This window comes from Tenebrio molitor, chromosome 1 (genome assembly GCF_963966145.1).
Source record: "Tenebrio molitor chromosome 1, icTenMoli1.1, whole genome shotgun sequence".
NCBI classification, from domain to species: Eukaryota; Metazoa; Arthropoda; class Insecta; order Coleoptera; family Tenebrionidae; genus Tenebrio; species Tenebrio molitor.
Genome location: NC_091046.1, coordinates 10972701 through 10993508, shown reverse-complemented (window position 1 = coordinate 10993508; position 20808 = coordinate 10972701). Strand labels below are relative to the sequence as shown.

At 33.6% G+C, this 20808-nt stretch overlaps 1 protein-coding gene and 2 long non-coding RNA genes across 4 annotated transcripts; 2 read left to right on the top strand and 1 right to left on the bottom strand.

Moving 5' to 3' along the window:
- Positions 1-4074: 4074 nt before the first annotated feature.
- On the bottom strand, positions 4075-20747 carry LOC138130363 (uncharacterized). Of its 2 annotated transcripts, XM_069046817.1 has the most exons (5): positions 20599-20705; positions 19965-20010; positions 19752-19902; positions 4681-4825; positions 4075-4626 (listed from the first exon to the last, which is right to left on the bottom strand). In XM_069046817.1, exons 3-5 carry the CDS (start codon positions 19894-19896, stop codon positions 4200-4202), a joined length of 717 nt encoding a protein of 238 aa, XP_068902918.1. In that variant the 5' UTR covers positions 19897-19902; positions 19965-20010; positions 20599-20705; the 3' UTR covers positions 4075-4199. The 2 variants fall into 2 exon arrangements, with proteins under 2 accessions (XP_068902918.1, XP_068902912.1); XM_069046811.1 differs by lacking the exon at positions 19965-20010 and having other exon boundaries at positions 20599-20747.
- Positions 10767-13785, top strand: LOC138130379 (uncharacterized). The gene is made up of 3 exons (XR_011159587.1): positions 10767-11095; positions 11155-11294; positions 13599-13785. It is a non-coding gene; the product is annotated as an uncharacterized lncRNA (long non-coding RNA).
- LOC138130384 (uncharacterized) lies at positions 15585-16612 on the top strand. Its single transcript, XR_011159588.1, has 2 exons — positions 15585-16000; positions 16053-16612. It is a non-coding gene; the product is annotated as an uncharacterized lncRNA (long non-coding RNA).
- Positions 20748-20808: the final 61 nt, after the last annotated feature.

Sequence of the window (20808 nt, the reverse complement as noted above, 5' to 3'; positions counted from 1 at the left end):
AGAATGACGTGAAAGATTATCTCCAAAACATCGACTGTCACGACGAGATTATTATTAAGAAGCTTACAACAAAGGGCCATAATTCAGCCTTCAGTATCGGTGTTCCCCCCAAAATATTCAACGATGTTTTCAACCCTGATATTTGGCCAGATTCAGTATGTCTTCGTGAATTCAATGTGCGCTCTTTTTTAGAGAAGAAACGCCATATCCAAAACAACATGTAAGTTCTACCGATGAAACTAAAGTTTTTAATGTTCCAAGCCAAAACATAACTTCAATCATTAACATATTACATATAAACATACAGTCGGTTGGTTCCAAAATATTGGAACTCGAATCATTCTTGCAATCAGCATATCCTATAGAAATTCTTTGTCTTAATGAACACTGGCTTTCACCAAATGACATAGATGTATTAAGTATTGACAACTACACTGTAGCTTCAAGTTTCTGTAGATCCAAGTACAAACATGGCGGTGTGGCAATACTAATTCATAATTCTCTAAAGCTCTGGCTGTCACTAAATACGGTACAATATTGTGAAGAGTTGCATTGTGAAATAGCAGGAATCGCATTCAACGGATGTCGACTTTATACGATTTACAAACCCCCTGCTGGCAATTTCGATCTCTTTATTGAAAAACTAGAATTTCTCCTTCAGAGCATCGTTGGCAAAAGTTATATAATAATAACGGGTGATTTCAATTGCAAATTTAATACTTCAGTAACTCTTGTAAACACCTTTATTTCATTTGGTCTTCAACAAGCTGTTTTCTTACCTACCAGACAACTTTCCTGTTTAGATAACATCTTCACGAATATTAGAGAAGACAAATTCTCTATCGAAGTTTTCAACCCTGCACTATCTGACCATTCAGCTGTTTGCATGAGTTTCTTCCAACCAACAACGCAGAACGCTACAATAGAAAAAGAAATTTTCCATCGCCCAATTACTGAGCATGGTTTATTCACACTTTACAATATTATAGAAAATACAGATTGGTCATTCATTGACAACAATTGCGAACTAGATTCTGAACATCTATTTGAAACATTCCTGGGCACGATTGCCCACAATGTAAATGTATGCTTTCCCTTAATTAAAATACAGCCCAAACATGGCACAAATATTTAAAAAAATAATTGGTTCAATGAGAAACTGAGGAAAATGAGAGATACTCTCCAGCTCCTAAATACATTACGTAATAACAAAACCGTTGACAATACAACATACCAAAATTTCAGAAATTTGTATAGGAAAGAATTAACTAAAGCCAAAAAAACATTTAACGAGCAGTTCATACACAAAGCAGCGAACAAGCCAAAAGCAATGTGGGAAATTATAAACAAAAATAAAAAAATAAAATTTAACCCAAATCCTGATAACAGTGATAACATTTGTGCTTCAGATTTCAATTTATATTTCACAGGTATTGCCGAAAAACTTATTAAAACAATTCCCGTGCAACAACCTGAAACCAACTTTCAAAACTATCTAAGTAATATCGCAAGACCTCAGGATGATTTTAATTTCAAAGAAATCTCTTATAATGACACACGCGATGCAATATCAGCTCTCAGTAGCTCTAACGCAAAAGATGTTTATCATATTAACTCAAAGATAATTAAAACCCTAGTAAATGTCATCTATATCCCTTTAACAAAATTTTTTAACAAATGTATCGCGGAATAGATATTTGTGCAATAAGTTAGGAAAAGTGATTTTTTTCCTTACGAGATGCGGGATTTTTAATCGAGACGAAGTCGAGATTAAAAACGCGTCGAGTACGGAAAAAACACTTTTCCTACGAATTGCACACATGATTTTTTCTACTGGAGTTTGGAAAATACATAAAATTTGGATATTTTTAATATACTATTAATTATTTCTAAATTAAAAAGCGAAATCAAAATTGTTCCGCTTTCGTTACCATAGAGAAACAATTTATTAATGAAAAATTGTGAAGGCGTTTAAGCTTTTGTCTCAATTAAATACCAGTTTTTACGTTACGTATCCCAGGAGACGACCAAAATTGTTGAAATATTATTTCCGCCCATAGTAGGAAATTTTTCACTTTTCCTAACTCAAATTAGTATTACAATGTTGAAGTTTTCCAAACTCTAGTAGAAAAAATGTTTTTCCCAACGTGTTGAAAATCTCCAAAGTTATACCCCTATTCAAAAAGGGGGATAAAGACAACATGAATAATTATAGACCCATTTCCATTGTACCGACTTTTTCAAAAGTCTTTGAATACTTACTAAAGAAACAAATCACTAAATTTTTCGACAATAACAACCTGTTTTCCAAAAGCCAATATGGGTTCAGAAACAATTTGTCAACAACTCTAGCTGTAAATGACCTAAGCGAATTTGTATTCTCAGCACTCGAAAACAAAGAACATATCAATGCAACCTGTTTCGATTTATCTAAAGCTTTTGACTGCGTAACTCATCACATATTACTAACGAAGCTCGGATACTATGGCTTCAATCAAAGCAGCACTGATCTGTTACAGTCCTACCTCCAAAACCGACAACAGTTTGTTGCAGTGAACGGAATGGTGTCGGATAACTTATCCATTAATTGCGGCGTTCCCCAGGGTTCTGTCTTAGGCCCACTGCTTTTTCTCATCTACATTAATGACCTGCCATTGGCACTACCGAAGAACAAATTTACGCTATTTGCCGACGACACAACCACATGTATTTCCAGTCGTAGTCTCATGTCTCTTAACATAGAAATCGAGCACACACAGGTACAAATTTTCACATGGTTTACTGCAAACAAACTGGTTGTTAATAAAGATAAGACACAATCAATAATATTTTCGCTTCGGGAAATTGGTGAAAATAGTAAAACTATTAAACTTCTTGGAATCCATTTGGACACTAAAATGACATGGGAAGCTCATGCAGACCATTTGGTGAAGACGATTTCCAAAAAGCTGTTTGTATTAAGGCAACTTCGTAGTGAAGTAAACGATAAAACACTTGTTACTGCCTACCATGCCCTAGTTCACAGTAATATAACTTATGCTATTCTCGTATGGGGTCATTCTACACGCTTACGTAAAGTTTTTAACCAGCAGAGGAGATGTATTCGTGTTCTGGGTGGACTTGGTTACAGAGATGACTGTAGAGACATATTTAAAACATTGAAGATATTAACGGTTCCCTGTATATATATTCTACAATGCGTACCCTTATGTACAAGAATAAAAACAACTACTGCTCGTTAAACCATTCGCACTTAACCAGGCACCACAACTTATTATTAAGCATTCATTCGAGACTGCACAAAACACAAAATAGCACTCGCTATTATTGCGTCAAATTTTATAATGCTCTTCCTTTGCATCTTAAAAATATGGACTTTAAACCCTTCAAACTACATTTAAAGCAATTGCTAACTGAAAATGCATTCTATTCCTTCGAAGAGTTTTATTCATTCACAAAGTCCTTATAGATTTTTTGTTTAAATTTTACTTATATCTCTTTATTTTATTGTTGCTTTTTTTTTCGGTATTTGTAGACAGTGTGTAAAATTGTATGATTTTTAACACGCAAATATATTATTATTATTATTATTATGACACCTGAAAATATCATGCAAACGCGATTTCCAATTCGAAAAAACTTTTTTTGTGCTTAACAGGCTTAAAAATGATAATAGGGGTTGCTTTTTATGGGTGTCAAACGGTGAAGGTAACGATATACTCACACGATGAAATAGGGGTGAAGCGGCGGAGGTGAGGGTATTTCCAACTCGAAAAAACTGTCTTTTTTTCTTAACAGGGTTGAAAATGGTAGTAGGGGTTGATTTTTGTAAAATTAAAGTAGACAGTAATTTTCTTCTTGTTTTGAACATCAAGTGTACAAAATTTCATCAAGATCGAAGTAAAACTGTAGATTTGCACAATATACAAACAAACAGACATTCAGTTTTATATATATATAGATTAGCCAATTTTTGAAAGCTCAAAAGATAACACAATGTGTTCTTTCTTTTCGATTAGCAGGATGATCAACAGAAGTACAAACTATATAGATAAATAAAAAAAAAAAAAACTATATAGATAAACTCTTTATTTATTACATATTTGTATTCAATCACAACAAAAGTAGGTAGGTACTTATCTTAATTGCACAAAATTTGGAAGTTTACTGTTTCATATTATAGTCTTACAAAAATGTATTTATTCGGCATGTTGGGCAAGTATCGACAAGATTTCGCTTTTAATCTGAAGCTTAAGTTTCTTGTTCTTGATATTTTTAAGAGAATGTCCGATAGACTTCCCAAACAATATGTCTTCGTCTTCAGGTTCGTGTTTCTCCTTGCATTCGGAGTGTCGATTTGGGCAGTTCTGAATGGCACTAGTTACGGAAGAATCATTGGCATTTGGAATACTAACTAGCCTGGCAACCGTAGACATGGCAGGACGAGGTGCGATCGGTCGTAATCTGGTAGTAGTATTGTTGGGACTGGTGGACCTTAGTTCCACAGTAACTAATGCTTCGGGAGGCAAACCGTTGATGGTTGAGGTAATATTTTGGGGGACTTTGGTTTCAGATTTGATTTCTTGAGTGAATGTTCGTTTGTCAGCTACTAAACTACTTCTAGTTCTGTAAAAAACAACACGTGGACACTATTATGCATAATTGGGGGTTTTTGCAAACCTTCGTGGAGATATGTACTCTTCCAAAAACGCCATCGCTTCGGAGAATCGCCAGGAATTGCCTGCATTTGGATTCTTCTTTCTGTTACGCAGTTCTGTGGCGAACCTGTTGCGGAGAACCACCCATCTCTGTTCGCACAGATCCTCTAAATACAACAAGATGTCTTTACACTATACAGAACATTGTTTCAGAATACGTAGAGCTCGTAGTCCAATTTAACTTCTGAGAATTTTAATAACAAATTTTCAAACTAAATATTTTAGTCTATCTGAAGCTTCTGAATCTGCTTAAACTAGTAAAAAGGGCAAATCATATTTTGTGATATACATTATGCATATGAGAAAACAGCTTGTTTCCAGAAATAAATATTACGCATGCACGACACTTTAAAGTCTTATAACTACCCAAGTGTCAACTGATAGCAGTTCTTGCACTGTAACGAGTGCAGCAAAGGCCAGAAGTTATAGCAACATGGAGTTGACGCGAGAGCATTATGGCGGTGATTTACTACGATTTCAAAGTTAGATTAATGCAAAAACATTCCTTGGAACGTTGGCAGTTCGCTTTTGGAAATAAAGCAGTCCCCAGTTACTGTATTTAGATGGTTTGCAGAATTCCGCAGGGTCAAAGTTTCCTATATAACGAAAAACACATGGACAGGCCTTCCACAGCAGTATTTCTCGAAAATGTGTCTGCCATAAGGAAAAAGATAACAGATAATAACACAGGCCTGCAAAACAAAACTTTTTAATCGATGTTTTGATTTTGATAACTGATTTTGTATAACATTGGAGCCCTGATTACAAAAATACAATTCATTTTTTTGTATCACGTCAGGTTTTTTCACAATTAACAAAAAAAAAATTAAGCAATTTATTTAGGAAAATGTTTATAATAATTCTTGGTTAATAATCTAACTAAATTTTTTATTCCTTATGAGAATGGCATCTTTAACGCTTTGTGAGGAAACTTCTCTTAATTGATTGCCTGCTGTATATTTTTTTTTTGGGTACATCGCGCTGTAACATCCAGCAAAAGTCTACCATCATTGATACGCTCCATCTTCCTTGATATTACCGCTCCATTTATTTTATATCCTGGTCAAGACGTTCCCCTTGTTCCTCGCTGACAGCACCAAGATTTTTAGGAAAAAGATTAAGTGCGAAAAGAGGAAATTCACTTTCAAACTCATATTACATCCCAAGATGTGAAAATTTTTAAACATGATTCTTACAATATTTTCGTAGTCTTCATCTTTGTGATTTCCAAGCAATTTTTCTATGACGTTCTTAAATGCCGTCCAGGCATTCCTTTCAACAACATTAATAGAATTTTGAAAATCATTACCTTTGTACAAAGATCTTATTTGAGGTCCTAACCTCTTTTCATTTGGCATTGGAGAGATCTGGTAACTTTGTACATTAATACTTGAAACATTGTCCATTTTTATCAAGAGGCTTTACAAATTGCTTCATCAAACAAAGTTTGATATGCATTGGTGGTACCTAATACTACTTTTTTAGGATACAACTAAATTATTTTTTATTATTGCTTCCCGGTACAAGTTTAGTTCTTAAAGGCCACTTCTTTTGAGTCCAATGCTTGTCTGGTGCCCGGCAGTCCCACTCGCAAATAAAACAAAGAAATTTCGAATATCCATATTGTTGTCCGATATTACAATATCGAAATTTTGAAATAATTCATTCATTCTAGGTGAACATTTCAATTTTAAGAAAAAACGATTTGTGAAAAAACTAGACGTGATAACGCAAGACCAAAATCATTTTCGTAATCAGGGGGTCGAAATTGTTCAAAAACTGTCAATTTTATGCAAACATCGAAATCAGTGCAGGCTTGTGTAATCATTGCACCTACGAAGTGATAGACGCTGCGTTAGGCATCAGATCCGTAACTCTACTCAAAATCCTTCATGAAGGTGTACAAAAAAATTCTTTCTCGTTTGGTTCTCTATAATTAGGTATTAGCATGTCATGGTACACGCACAAATACGCCAATATGCACAAATATCTGCCAGGAGTCCTAGTGGATCTGAGTCAAAGGTTCAATGTTTCGTTATGATAAAAAGGCTTCTTCGCAGACAATGAGAATAACAGTTTAGTTTCTAGCAGTAAACAACGTTAAGGCTTTCTATCAGTACCGAAAATGTATAGGAGAAAACAGCCAATTTTTGCCGGTAAATGAAAGAGTATCCAGGCTATACCCTCGATTTTGCTATGCCATTTTTTAAACACAAAAAACAATTACAAGGGGCCGTTTTTGATCACAAGATGAAACTATTTGGAAAATTTCTTAACAAAACTACAATTTTAAAGAGCAAATTTTACCGTTTCTCGGTAGTTTTTTTTTGTGGACATTTGTAGACATTTTGGAGAGTCGTAGAAATATTTTCCGTTTCCACTTTTTTTGGGTTGATTTTGACAATCTATTCTCAGCAAAAAAGTTGCTATCAAATAATTTTGTCAATGAAGCACCGTCATTCGGAAAAACAGTTTGTAAGACACTAAAACAGATCAACTTTTATTTTAAAGTGCGCGGGTTTTAAATTACTGCATTTATTTGTCACCTCATATCCTTTAGAGCTGTGACGCCATACCCATTTTAAAAATATATAAATATAATTATACAGGGTGAGTCGGGAAGAATAGCGGAAACTCCATGAGTGTATTCACATACTCTCGTGTCAAAAATAAATTACTCCCTAGGATTTAGGGATATTCGTTACTAGGTTGCCATAAATTTGGTTAGGTTGGAGGCTATGTGGTTTCTGGTGACAAATAAAAGATATCCCAAAAATGTAAGACAGCAAATTAATTGTAACAGTTGCAAATGACTCATTTCTCGCTAAGTGATAGATGATTTTTCGTTTCACAATCAATTTTGGTTACTGGCGGCATATTTATTTGGATTTAATCTCTCAATTCAAAGTAACCAACCTTAGGCATTCAAAATAACTTTTGAAAATTCTAGTTACACACAACATGAAAAACGTTATTTCCCTAAATGTTCGGATTCTAGGGAGTAATTTATTTTTGACACGAGAGTAAATATGTTCTTATCCAATTTTTATTTGTTTTCAAGTTACAGCGTAATAAGAAATAAACAAAATTGCAAACATTAACATTGTCTTAATAAGCACGTTCTTTTATTAAATGTTAAAAAATACCGCCGTTGACCTCTAAACACTTTCTGCTTCGCCTACGAAGGGCGCTTGTTGCTCTACTAATTGCTTGATGCTTTTCTTGGCTGCAGTATACGTCGAATTAGTGCTTTCCCAAGTGTTCACTTGTACTTTGTACTATCGCGGCCAAAATACTTTGGTCGTCACTTTTTGACACTTCAAATGTAAATCAAGTATTAATGTTAATATACATGACAATTTCAAATTATTCTTGTCAAAAATATGGCACCTTCATTTTTTGATAAATATAGAATCGTCTTACTTGATTCTGAAGGTTTGCTAAACCGCGACCATGTTGATCTTTTGCTTTTGAATCCTGCCTCCGCAGCTGGGATTTACCCCACCCGTATGACACTGATAGATTAAAATAATTTTGACAGTAGTAAAAAATAAGGTTAAACATCCTAAAGTTTGCTTTACAATTGAATGTCATTTATGTCACATTGACGACCAAAGTATTTTGGCCGCGATAGTACACTTCATTTTTCAACCAGCCAAATGCTTTTTAGCCTCAAACATGGCATACTCTGATTACAAAATGTTTTCAACAAGAGAAAATTTGGATACAAGTAGAACTCTAGATAAAATTTTTAATTACACTATAACTTGAAAATAAATGAAAATCGGATAAGAACATATGAGTTTATTTTACATTATTTTCACGTATGAATACACTCATGGAGTTTCGGCCATTCCTCCCGAATCACCCTGAATAATACAGGGTTATTCACGTAAGATCACGAGCCTGACCAGGTAAAAATGCAACCCAAAATACAATTCATGCTTTATCTCGATCCCCATTACATTATCATAATGCACATAAAACATAGACAGCTTTTAAAGTCAGTCTAAAGAATGTCAAGTTCTGACAGAAAAATACCTCTCCTTCTCAACAAAGTATGATTTAATAACAATAATAACAAAGTAATGGGTAAATAGGATCATGTCGGTTCTGTCATTGTTCGAAAACATTTTCAAATACAGGGTTATTATAAATGATTGTAGTCCAAGTTAAAGTCAGTATATTAAATAGAGTTGGTTCCATTCCGTGGGACGTTTTTCGATTGATAATTGGCTGCACTTTTATTGTCAAAATTGGCACTGTTTGTGTTTAAATGAAATTGTTAATTATCAAAATGTTTCTAGAGTGAAAAATAAATTAAGTATAAATACGTTAACTATTTAGATTTGCGTGCATTTACTTCACAGAGTCTGTGGCAACCAGGCTGCCAATGCAAAACTCTCAAAAACTCCCCTAGGAACCAGAATCGAGCCTGCTTTCTCTTATATACCACTCTAGTCCAAGTAGGCGTAAAAACTGAACGTAAAATTTATGGTTGCCGCTCCATATAAAAAACATCAAAATGATGCGAATAAGTGAATATGCACACACCGTTCACACACAGGAATTAAATTGGGTGCAAAACAACTCAATATTTTTAGAATTGGTTGCAAAACAAAATAAATAAATAAAATCCTCACCACCGCACTTTTCACCTAAAAAATGACAGTTCACATGAAAGCGGCAAAAATTTCACGGCCTGCTTCGACTAAAATCATTTATAATAAAATAACCCTGTACCAAATATGAACGAAAAATGCAATGGCAGATACCTATACAACCTTTGAAACTAATACAGGGTTTTATGAGAAATAAAAATTGACCTGTTTCAGCATTTTCGATAAATGTCATTAGTTTAATTTAGTTTTGAAATTACTGAATTTATCATGCGTTCAAATGAAATCCTGGGCTGAGTAGGCGTTGGAAAAAGTAACCCGTTTAGAACAGCGTAATGTTTGAACACGAATGACATTTGTTTATGTTTAATCGGCACATAATTGTGCATGCTTGTTTTTAGCAAGGGTGTTCTTAGATATTTACTTCGAGAATAGAAATCGTTAGTTATTCTAAATTTCTAAATTTTAGGTTAGCTGTCAACATGGTCCAATTAATTTACACAGGATTTCATTTGAACGCGCGATAGTTGCCAGTGTTGCCACACATACATACATACTTTAAAAAATGTTTTTTTTTTTAAATGGTTTCATTAGACTACAGAAAAAATTAATAGAGTAAGTCATGACTGTCAAGTTCAATTGACAATGCTGCTAATTTAACACGTTCGCTACCGCCATTTAAAAAAAAAACTTTTGTGACAGACCACTTCGCTTTTTTTGGAAAACTAGCAAGTTAACAATATTTTGAAACTTACTTGAAGATTATTTTGTCAAAAAATTGTAAATTTTAGTTTATAGTGCTATGGCTCAAATGTGAGACAATGGTCTATAGTAATAATTTTGACCAATATACCATGTGTCCCATATATGAGACATGAATGAATCTGAATTCTAAGAAAATTAAAATAAAGTAACTAAATCTATTCCAATACAAAATAAAGTTGGTAAACATTTGCAACATTTGCTTTTCAGTCGAAGAAGGATTCCAGTCACTGCCAGAATCTTGATATGGTTCTTCATGGGGATTGTCATTACTTTCATAGTCGGAATTAAAATCTTCAAAAAAATTATTTGCTTCTTCTTGCAATTCAGCTTCTGTTAGGCGTTCTATTTTTGAAGACATGACACAATTATAATTAATTTCAAATTTACAATCAATTCAACGAGGATTTCTTAACGAAGGGATGAACTGTGAAAACAACATAACCGCTAAAGAAAAGCCGAGACCGCGCGACACACATGTGAGTCAAACATTCGCTTAGACCTCTCCGCAGTATTAAGTCTCTAGCAACCGACTAGGTATACAGAGAAATTTTACATGATGTACAATGGCATTGTCGGCTCATATATGAGCCAGCGGTCTATAATGAAAAACCACCCGACTCATATATGAGCCGCGCGGTAGCGAACGTGTTAAATATTGTTGTAAATATTTGACAACCCTCAAATTTTCTATGAATTGATTGTTTTAAACCATTTTTAAATACGCAGCAGGCCAAGATAATTTTTTGTTAGATTGGCGTCAGGTCCTGTCATATGACGTTTCGTTTAAATATTCCTCTTGTGAATTCCGTCATTAATTTAATTAGTAATTTACCCTTTGCATTTTATCGATCAACTTGTTAGTAATTCAAAATGCCGAAAGTAATTTCTGCCTACGAGAAAGGGTGTATCAAGAAATGTTTTAGTGAATACAAGAAAGGCAGACCGGACTTTACTAATGATGACATTTTCAAAAGACTGTCACATATTTTTGGGGTAATTTCTTTTATAATATTTAATAACGATGTAGTATATCTTATTGTGTGTTATTGTAGGTCAACAGAAATTCAATAATTGATATCCTCAAACAAGATCTTGAGCACCTAGAATCTTCCTTTTGCAGTAACAAACCTAAAACTGAGAAGAGATAATTTCTAAATCATGTGTTTCGGAAAGACCTACAATCTCTCTTTTGGTAATATAATTCACAAAATCAATACATACACTATTAACAGATGCAAGAGAAAAATTGGAATTTGAAGGAGGGCGAATTTTTCAGTTGCTAATACATATTCTTCCGTTAATTATTTCGTTGGGAGTTGGGAGGCTCTGATTCAGAATTAGAATCAGATTTTGATGATTCACATTCATAAATTTAATATTTAGGAGAATAATTTGTTAACTTGTTTTGGCTGAGATATACACGGTTATTCACGTAAGATGACGAGCCTAACCAGGTAAAAATGCAACCCAAACTACATTTTACAAAGAATACATAGGGCCATATCATGACACCCTTATTAAATTTAATCATGACTCCAATTACCTTGGTGACGAATTCATCTCTTTCTGGAAGGTTATAATTGCATAAATCTGTATCGTTTTATGTTTACTTTAATCACGACTCTAGTTAAGGCAACTTTAATAACGGTGTCGTGATACGGCCCATTGTGTTTTGGTAGGTATTTAAAAATGAGATCAAGAATCCAAGAAGGTATTCTATTAGTTTGAAAGGTATATCTGTCATTGCATTTTTCGTTCATAATTAGTACCTATTTGAAAATGTTTCAGAACGATGACAGACCAACATGATCCTACTTACCCATTACTTTTGTGTTTTTAATTGCTTATTATTGTTATTAAGGCCCGGTTTATTTACCTTCAAGTAAATTTATCTGGCCAGTAGTTGCTATGATTTAAAATCTGCTATTGGTAGATCCATAGTAATTATAATTACCGTTCAAATAAAGTTACCTACTTGAAGTTGAATAAACCGGGCCTAAATCAAACTGCGTTGAGAGAGGTATTTTTCTGTCAAAACTTGACATTCATTAAGCTGACGTTAAAAGCTATCTACCGGGAAATTTTTTTAACATTGAACAAGCCCATACTTATTCCCTATGTTCAGTTTTAAAAAACACAGGTCAATGCATGTATGTAATCACGTAACCAAGGTAACGAAAATAAGTACTTGACATATTAACAAAATGGTAAAGTCGTTTGAAGAAGAAATACACATAATGCAGTTATTCTATGCCAATCAGAGCATTAAAAATGTGCGTGACATTTCCAATGCAACACATGATAGACCAATTCCATCAATCGGAACAATTTTTAACATTATTTCAAAATCTCTGGTGTTCGGTATAGTTGGTTGCATAGCAACTCACAATGCATTGATCTGTGTTTTTTAAAATTGAACATAGGGAATAAGTATGGACTATGTTCAGAGTTAAAAAAATGTCCTGGTATGTTTTATGTCGTATTTTGGGTTGCATTTTTATCTGGTCAGGCTCGTCATCTTACGTGAATAATCCTGTATAGATTATTGGGAATGTTATTAAACGAGAACTGTTTTAAATTATTGTTGCTAATGTGTTCAATTATTTAAAAAATGTAGCAAACTGGCGTAGAGCAAACTGGCAGCAGTGTTCGGTTCAATCAATTATAAGTACAGGGTTATTCACGAGAGGGGTACCTACTTCTGAATTTATATTTTGCCGCAACCAACAATACCAATGGCAGGCACTACTAAATCAAATGTGTTATTTCTTTTAAATTAGAAATCAAAGTAAGTTGGATAGATTTGAGAGAAATATAGTAACCTGTATTTAATCAAAATTCAACAAATAAATTAACAAATTAAGTTAATGTAAAAGGTGTTCGAAGTCTCTACCAACACGGCTTCTAAATATCCGCAGCGGCGACAGAATTCTTTCCACACTCTTCATAAATGAGGACATTCATGTCAGTCTTTTCGTCGTTGTAAAAACAAATTTTTCGAATTGACAAAGATTTTTTGCTTTAACGTCAAAGAGACAGAACTAAGAGCCATCGTGGATTCAGTTATAATTATTTTCAAAATTTGAAATCAAGATATTGTTGCAATGTGTATAATGGGATTAATGGGTTGCGGCAAAAAGAAATTCAGAAATACCCTTTCGTGAATAACCCTGCATAACCTACATATATAACATAGATTTATTAATTTATTATGAATTTATGACAAATCACAATACTGTCAACTAAAATGACAGATTTTCATACAGTCCGAATTTGAAACAATCGTAAATGCTCAATTAACTAACAGAGAAAAATTCTCTTCCCGCAAAATCGTATTTAACAGAATATTGTGTAGAAAATCTTTTATTACTCCTATTTCTATGCCATCTTTTTTAATAAACGAGAACTTATTTAACAATTTTCCTAATTTTATTATTAGCTCTAACGAGATTCAATCATTCTCGCTAGGTAGCTGAAATAACGAATATTATTTCAGTGTGGACGCTAAACATCCCTTACAACGTGGCTTTTTACAAGTCGCTGCATTGGATGAAGATGTTGTCAAATTGCTGTTTTGGTGTTTTCGGTGATGTTTCTTGAGCTGTATATACCTTTTTTAAAAATGTTCTTACTAGATCTTCATTTTGAAAAAATTACAGATATTAAATGTTATTTTTATTTTGTGATGGAAATTTAATAACTTTTACCAATATTTTTTCATTTATAATTCTCATAAAGGTGTCCCAGAACTCGCGCGTCAGCCGTTAACTGCTAATTTTAATATTTAATCCGACAAGGATTCTACAAGAAAAAACGGCAAAAGCATGTTAGTTTTGAAATCACACACGCCTTCCTGAAGGTTACTCTATGTACTAAATGTATGCGTTTCCGAGGAAATGACTTTAGATGTTGCTGCTAAAAAACAGTGATAAAATGTTTGGACAACTTTTATTAAATTCTGTCACTTTGACATTTAACAGAAAACGGAAACAACATTAAACGAAAAGTACTTTTTCAAAGTAAATGTTCAAATTGTGGATTTTTTCCCGACCATGCGTGAAGTGATTTGTGATTTGCAATTTGCAAGACTATGGCGGATTGGCGGCCAAAAAATTTTAGCTGTCACTATAAAAAAAATATCTTCACAGTTGACATTCATGTAAAGTGTAAATAAACCTTTAGAAACCGTAATCTCACTTTCGATTCTTGTTATTTTGATATGCACATTGTTATTCTGCCAATCAATTTAAACTGCAACTTAAATGCGATTTCTCGGCGGCCAAGATCGCGCTTATTCATTTCGCAACGTCCGAAATCGCGAAGATTCTGCACCACATTTATAAAGGTTCGTGCATTGGGAAGTATACTTTGACTCTTTGAGGAAACCTTTTACCGTAGTTTTATAGCTCTGAATGTCCATGGGCTTCGCCATAATCAAAACCATATAGGTTTTCACCAGGTTGGTGAAAGCCATTTGTGACCATGTCCCGACATGGGACAGCAGTAATAATTGTAGCTGACTGTTGCTGGACTCTGTTCATATTTTTCCTGTTTTAGTCAACTTTTATTTGGACAGTAGTCTGTTAGTTGACTTATTCAATAATAATAAATTCAAAAAAAAGTTGTTTCACAGTCTAGGACTGGTTTGCAAATCTATGAGGGGCATGATGACCAACTCAATTGACCGGGACCAAATGGCTTAACGTGACTTCCGAATCACGAGATAGAATATAGCCTCTTTTTTTTAAGGTAGAATATAGCCACGATATAGAGAAGACTATATATATATCTATGTATATCGTGAATATACTCGTAGCATAAGGGAGTCCGTTTCGGATCAGGGACGCGAGTGTCGCAGGTTCGATTCCGACCCAGGGCGAAATTAAAAAAAAAAAAAAAATGTTTTCTATTCTTGAATACCACGCGAATAGTAAATAGTTTATTTAACAAGTTCGTGTGTAAATTGGACTTTTTTTGGCATGATTGGGCCAGTTTAAAACGCGAATGAAACGAGAATTGACAAATGTCGCATGCGACATTTATCACTCGAGATTGAAGAATACACCCCCAGGCTGTGAAAACACTTATAATAACTTAAGGTTAAGTTCCTGTCAAAGTGACTTAATTTTGAATTAAATGACAACAAAAAAGTCTAAACCATTTTTTTTGACTCATTTTTTCATAAAATTCAGTGGCTCCCAAACTTTTTTTGAAAAACTTTTAGCCCCTTTTTCTCGAAAAATATCAACATTTGTATAAGGCATTATTGGCTCAATCGTTGCCTATTGTAGACTTTTACCACTGGTTAAACTGGCACAACATTCAAAGTCACCCTGTATGTACATTTCCGCAATTAAAATTTCGGGCAGTATTTTTCTATCGTGCCTTCAAAAATAACTAAATTTAGAGTAGGCGTTGACAACGTTCAAGAAAATGGATCTGTGGGACGAAAACCTGGAAGCGGCAGGCCAAAGAAAGGAACTCCAGAAGTGATTGAAGAGGCGAGACAAGCAATGGAAGAAGCCCCAGGCGCTTCAATTGAACATTTGTCACAACAACTTGGTGTGTCTGTTGGTACCTGTCATTCAATTGTGAAAAAAGATCTTCACCTATTTCCCTACCGTCTCACATCTGTGCAAGAATTACATCCAGCTGACCTCCCCCAAAGATTAGAATATTGTCAATAGTTTCTGAATACTTTAGATGTTCACCTTGATAAAACCTTTTACACTGATGATGCCTACTTCCATCTTAGTTGATATGTCAACTCTCAAAATACAAGAATGTGGAGTTCAGAAAATCCACATTTTTTCATTGAAACACCCCAGTACCCCCAGAAAGTAGGCGTTTGGGCTGCTATTAGCCAACGCAGAATTATTGGTCCAATCTTTTTTGAAGGTAACAATTGTAATAATGTTTTAGTAATTAAATAATAATCAATATTTTTTAGGAAATATCAATGCTGCAAGATACAGAAATGAAATTTTGACTCCATTTTTAAATCAGCTACATGATGATGAGTTAGTTTATGGCTACTTTCAGCAGGATGGTGCTACAGCTCATACCACAAAGGCTACAATAGATTTTTTGGCCGAATTTTACAACAACAGAATTATAAGCCGTAATACACCAAACAACTGGCTCCCTAGATCATGCGATCTCACTCCTTGTGATTTCTTCTTGTGGCCACACATCAAAAATTCAATTTACACAACACCCATAAATGATTTGGGAGAACTACGAAATAGGATAACACAGAAAATTAATGAGATTAATAATAATCCTATTGTTTTAGAAAATGTAACTAATGCAATTAGACGAAGGACTAGGTTGTGTTTACAAGAACAGGGTGCACATTTTCAACACTTACTCTAAATTATGTATAAAATTGTTATCTCCTATTGTGTGAGGTTATGTGCAATACTTAATTTACAATTCTTATTAGTGTTCACAGCAATGTTAATGTTATGTTCTCTTTTATGGTTTAAAGAAATAAATGAATTGATACGACTATTTGTCAATTTGCTTAAGGTGGGTACTTTCAGACTGTCTGTTTAGTTTCATGTTCAGTTTCAGTTTTCATTCAATATAAATACTGAAATCAAATGGAGAATATGAACTAACCGTGTAACATCCCATTTACTTGTTCTCTTTATGTTAACAGTTACTTGACTTTGGAGCTTTTGAAATTTTGCGATCTTATTCGAATTTGGGGTATTTTTATCTCGAAGATTAACTAAAATTTGCAGCAATGCCTCAAAGATTTCGAAAGCTGAAACATCATCTTCCGTATATTGGCGAAAAGCCATTAGTTGGCAAATAATTTGTGATTGGACTTATGTTTGGATTATTTATTAATGTGAATTTCAATAATCTGAGATGAATGCACTACAAAAATTAAAAATATTTTGTAACCTAATTTTATTTCGTTAAATGTCAGACCAGACGATTCTTGTGTCATTTTCTACGCTGTAAAAATGTTGCAAACAATTGAACTTCCATAGGTTGCTCTAAATATAAATTTATTTGAAGGCACGTTATCACTTCAACAAAATCTCTGTAAACCACCTTTTACTGTCATCATGACTGACATTCAAAAATTAAACTTTTCTGTATCAGTCACGCAGTCAGTTTTTGAATTTTGAGTTAATTGAACTGATAAATTAACCTTTTAATATGTTGTCTACTCGTTATTATGCCAGAAATCACAATTTTTGAATGCAAATACAGGGTCATAAATGACTGTCCCATCGCAGTAGGCGTTGAAGACGTAGTTGAATGTGCCGCAAGCCTCATAACACGAGTGAGACTAGCATCGCCGATAGGTGTCTACTATAGTATTGCCGTTATCTGCTCCGCCCACATAAATTGACCAATGAGAAAGAATCAAAGCCAAATGTGATGATTTGCTACGTAAAAAATTAAGGTTAGAATTTTGCTGTCAAGTCCACAATTATTGTTTTAGGTTTTAAAAAGTAAAATGTCATTAAGACAATTCGAATGTCAGAATTTTTTTCGGTGTAAATCAGATCGTCAACCTATCTGATTGGTAACTAAGAAAATGTAATGGCGGGCGGGGCAGATAAAATGTTACGTTGTCCTTAGTATTGTTTAACGTTGGGAGGCTAGCGGCACATCCAAAATTTGTGAGTTTTCAACGCCAACTACGATGAGACAATCATTTATAATGAATGTAAGTCAAAAAGACAAAAACATGACAACAGTAAAAAATGTGGTTATTAACGTAAAGGTTGTTTTAGAGTTTATTTTTTTGTTCGACACTGTCAGAATTTGAGAATTTTCTCCTATGTGAACGGATTTTGATAAATGTCACAACTTGTTAAAACGAAACGTCAAGCTAATTTTAAAGATTTTAAGCGATTTGGAGCCTTTAAGGGGCTCGTCGAACAAAAAAACGTTGTATTCAACTCGTTCGTGTGTAAATTGGGCCTTTTTTGGCACGCGTGGGCCATTTTAAAACGCGAGTGAAACGAAAAAAGGCCCAATTGCATGATGGCAATATGACCCTAAAAATCTTGAACAAAAATTATAAATCATCGTTAAATCAGAAAAATACACCTTTGGCTTACCTTGTTATGTTCTAAATTAAGCTATATTCGTTAAGTTAAGTAAGAATCGTTATTCTTTTAACAATTCTTTTTATTCACCAAGTGATCAACTTTTTTATTATAATTTGTTATGTGGAACCTAACATTATGACAGACAATTAATGTTACAGATAATTTAATTCATGTATAAAAAATCCCATAAGCCGCGATGCATCGACATCGGATAAAGTTAGCCCTAACTTTGCATCTGGATAAAATGTGCTTAAACTTCCATTGCAAACTTTTTCGAACCTGATTATTGTTTGTTGTTATGATAACGAACCAACAATCTTAAACATTGACACAGCTTGTAATAAATTGAAGTGCAAAATGCAAAATGGCCAATTCAATTTTTCATAATTACCCATCTATTATTTTTTATTATTCATTAAATTATCTCATCTAATTACGCTCGATTTTTTTTTCGTCCAAGATAAAATTTCATTTTTTACACTCTCATTTGGTTTCTTTTTGGTAAATTGACTCCACAAACCACCAGATAAAAAAAAATTGAATTTTATCCGGACAAAAAAACCTCTTCTGTAATTACAGTCGAAAAATAAGAGTCCAAACAACGACCTGCTCTATTACTCGTACCCGTACCTACAGTGTATCCCCGGATAGGTGAAACGACTCTTGTAAAAGATTAAAAAAATTCCGATTTAAATTTTCATTTTCTGGGGTTCAGCCCTGCTTGATTAAACACTAATTTCTAACATAATTTTAGTTTTGAAAAATCAAGATGCTTTGGAAATTGCCGCTTTCTAAATCCAGACCTCCCAGGGTAAAGACCGACCCTTAAAGGTCTGTTTATTTACGCCCATTACATGATTCTTTGTTAAGCTGTTAACTTCATAACGAAATTGTCTATCATAAAACGTTAAGAGTTCTGGGAGTACTATAAAAGGGTCCTGTTTCGTGAAACCACAGACAAGACAAGAATACAACAAATAAAAATTTGTGATTCGAACATTTTTTTGGGAATTAAAGCTCAGCTTTCCATCTATAAGTGATAATATCTAGATAATACGAATCTTTACTAAGAATTTTACAATTGCATCGTACATTTTGGAAAAATACGACGACCTTCGGATAAAAAAGGTTTTAATTTTAACTCATATCTATGGTCTCAGATAACCCAGGAAGTTTAGGTTATTGTTATTGAGAGCATAGTTACAAATATTTGTACTATGATTGAGAGTCAAACTACCAATAAGGTGATACCGATACAATCAATTACGACCCCGTAATTTCTAAATATTTTCGGCGTAAAATATTTCATAAAACAAAAACTAGTTCACATTCAAATCAAACTGATGATTCACTTAAAATTAAATTGTCCAATTTAATGATTAAACTTGTATTGTTAAAAACCTGTTTGTTTCTTATAGCAATTACCGTTTTTACTCTACACAGTTTATTTTTTGTCTGGACCCTCTATCTTTAATGTTCAACCTGTCGCGTTGAGAATTATCAAGAGTTAAATAGGTAACTAGCTCTGTTGTAGCGTCATAAATGGAAGATACAATTATCAATTTTACCTGATACACCCATCATGCGACCAATATTGGTCCAGGCATTTATTTTAGACTGCTTATTTCTATATTCTCCATGGTTTTTGTCGTAAATACTAGGAAACTGTCGTATGCATCGAATGAGATCACCGTCATCAATTTCTGTAGCCATCTATACCTGCAAAATGCAAGTTAACAATTAATTAAAACTGAAACTATTTGAAAACACGCTTTATTTACCTATCTAAATTAGTTTTTTGGCAATAAGTTTATTACGTTTAAATACCTATTTAAAAACGAATTATATAGTAATTAAAAGATGTTAATGTCATTTTAATCAGCCATTTCATGTGATAGCTTAAGCTTCACTTGCTCATACTTTTTGAATGTGAATCTTTTACGTAGGTAGTCTTTGAAAATCATACTTAAGCTTTTACGCTCTCAAATAACATTTATTGATTAATGTTTTTGAAAAAATGTTTATGTCAAGTAAACATGTTATTCTTGGGTAATTAATCCAAATGTATTTTTCACTCATGTTAATTAACTTTTGGAGGTTATAGTGCATCAGTAGATCTACTTTAATCAGACTTTAGTTTAGTCGAAAAAAACCAGTCGCGACTGACTATCTAGCGTGTTCGTGTAAAAGAATGTAGAAGATTGAATTTTTTTTAGATTGTGCACAAGTAATTTAATTAGTGTTGTTAATAAAATTCCATAATTAGTCTTTATCCAATGAGCATCGAGCTGATTTACGTCACGCGTAATGTAAAATGCAAGTACCAATGTATGTACATAAATTGCAATTTTTCTCAATTAAGAATTAAATTTATAAAGCTCGACGTTCAGGTAACAGGCGGAAGCAGTGCCGTACCTACGAAATTTTCATTAAATTAATGTCCTCTTCGCACTATTTGCCACTAAACCATCACTAAACTAAGAATCGAAGTGAGATCAAAGCTTCTGCGCTTACTACGACGCAGATAAACAATGTACTGCGCGTGCGCACGGCTAAATGAAAATTAAAATCCACCAATGAACGTTGACCGCGGTTTACAAATTTCAAAAAATTATACTATAATAA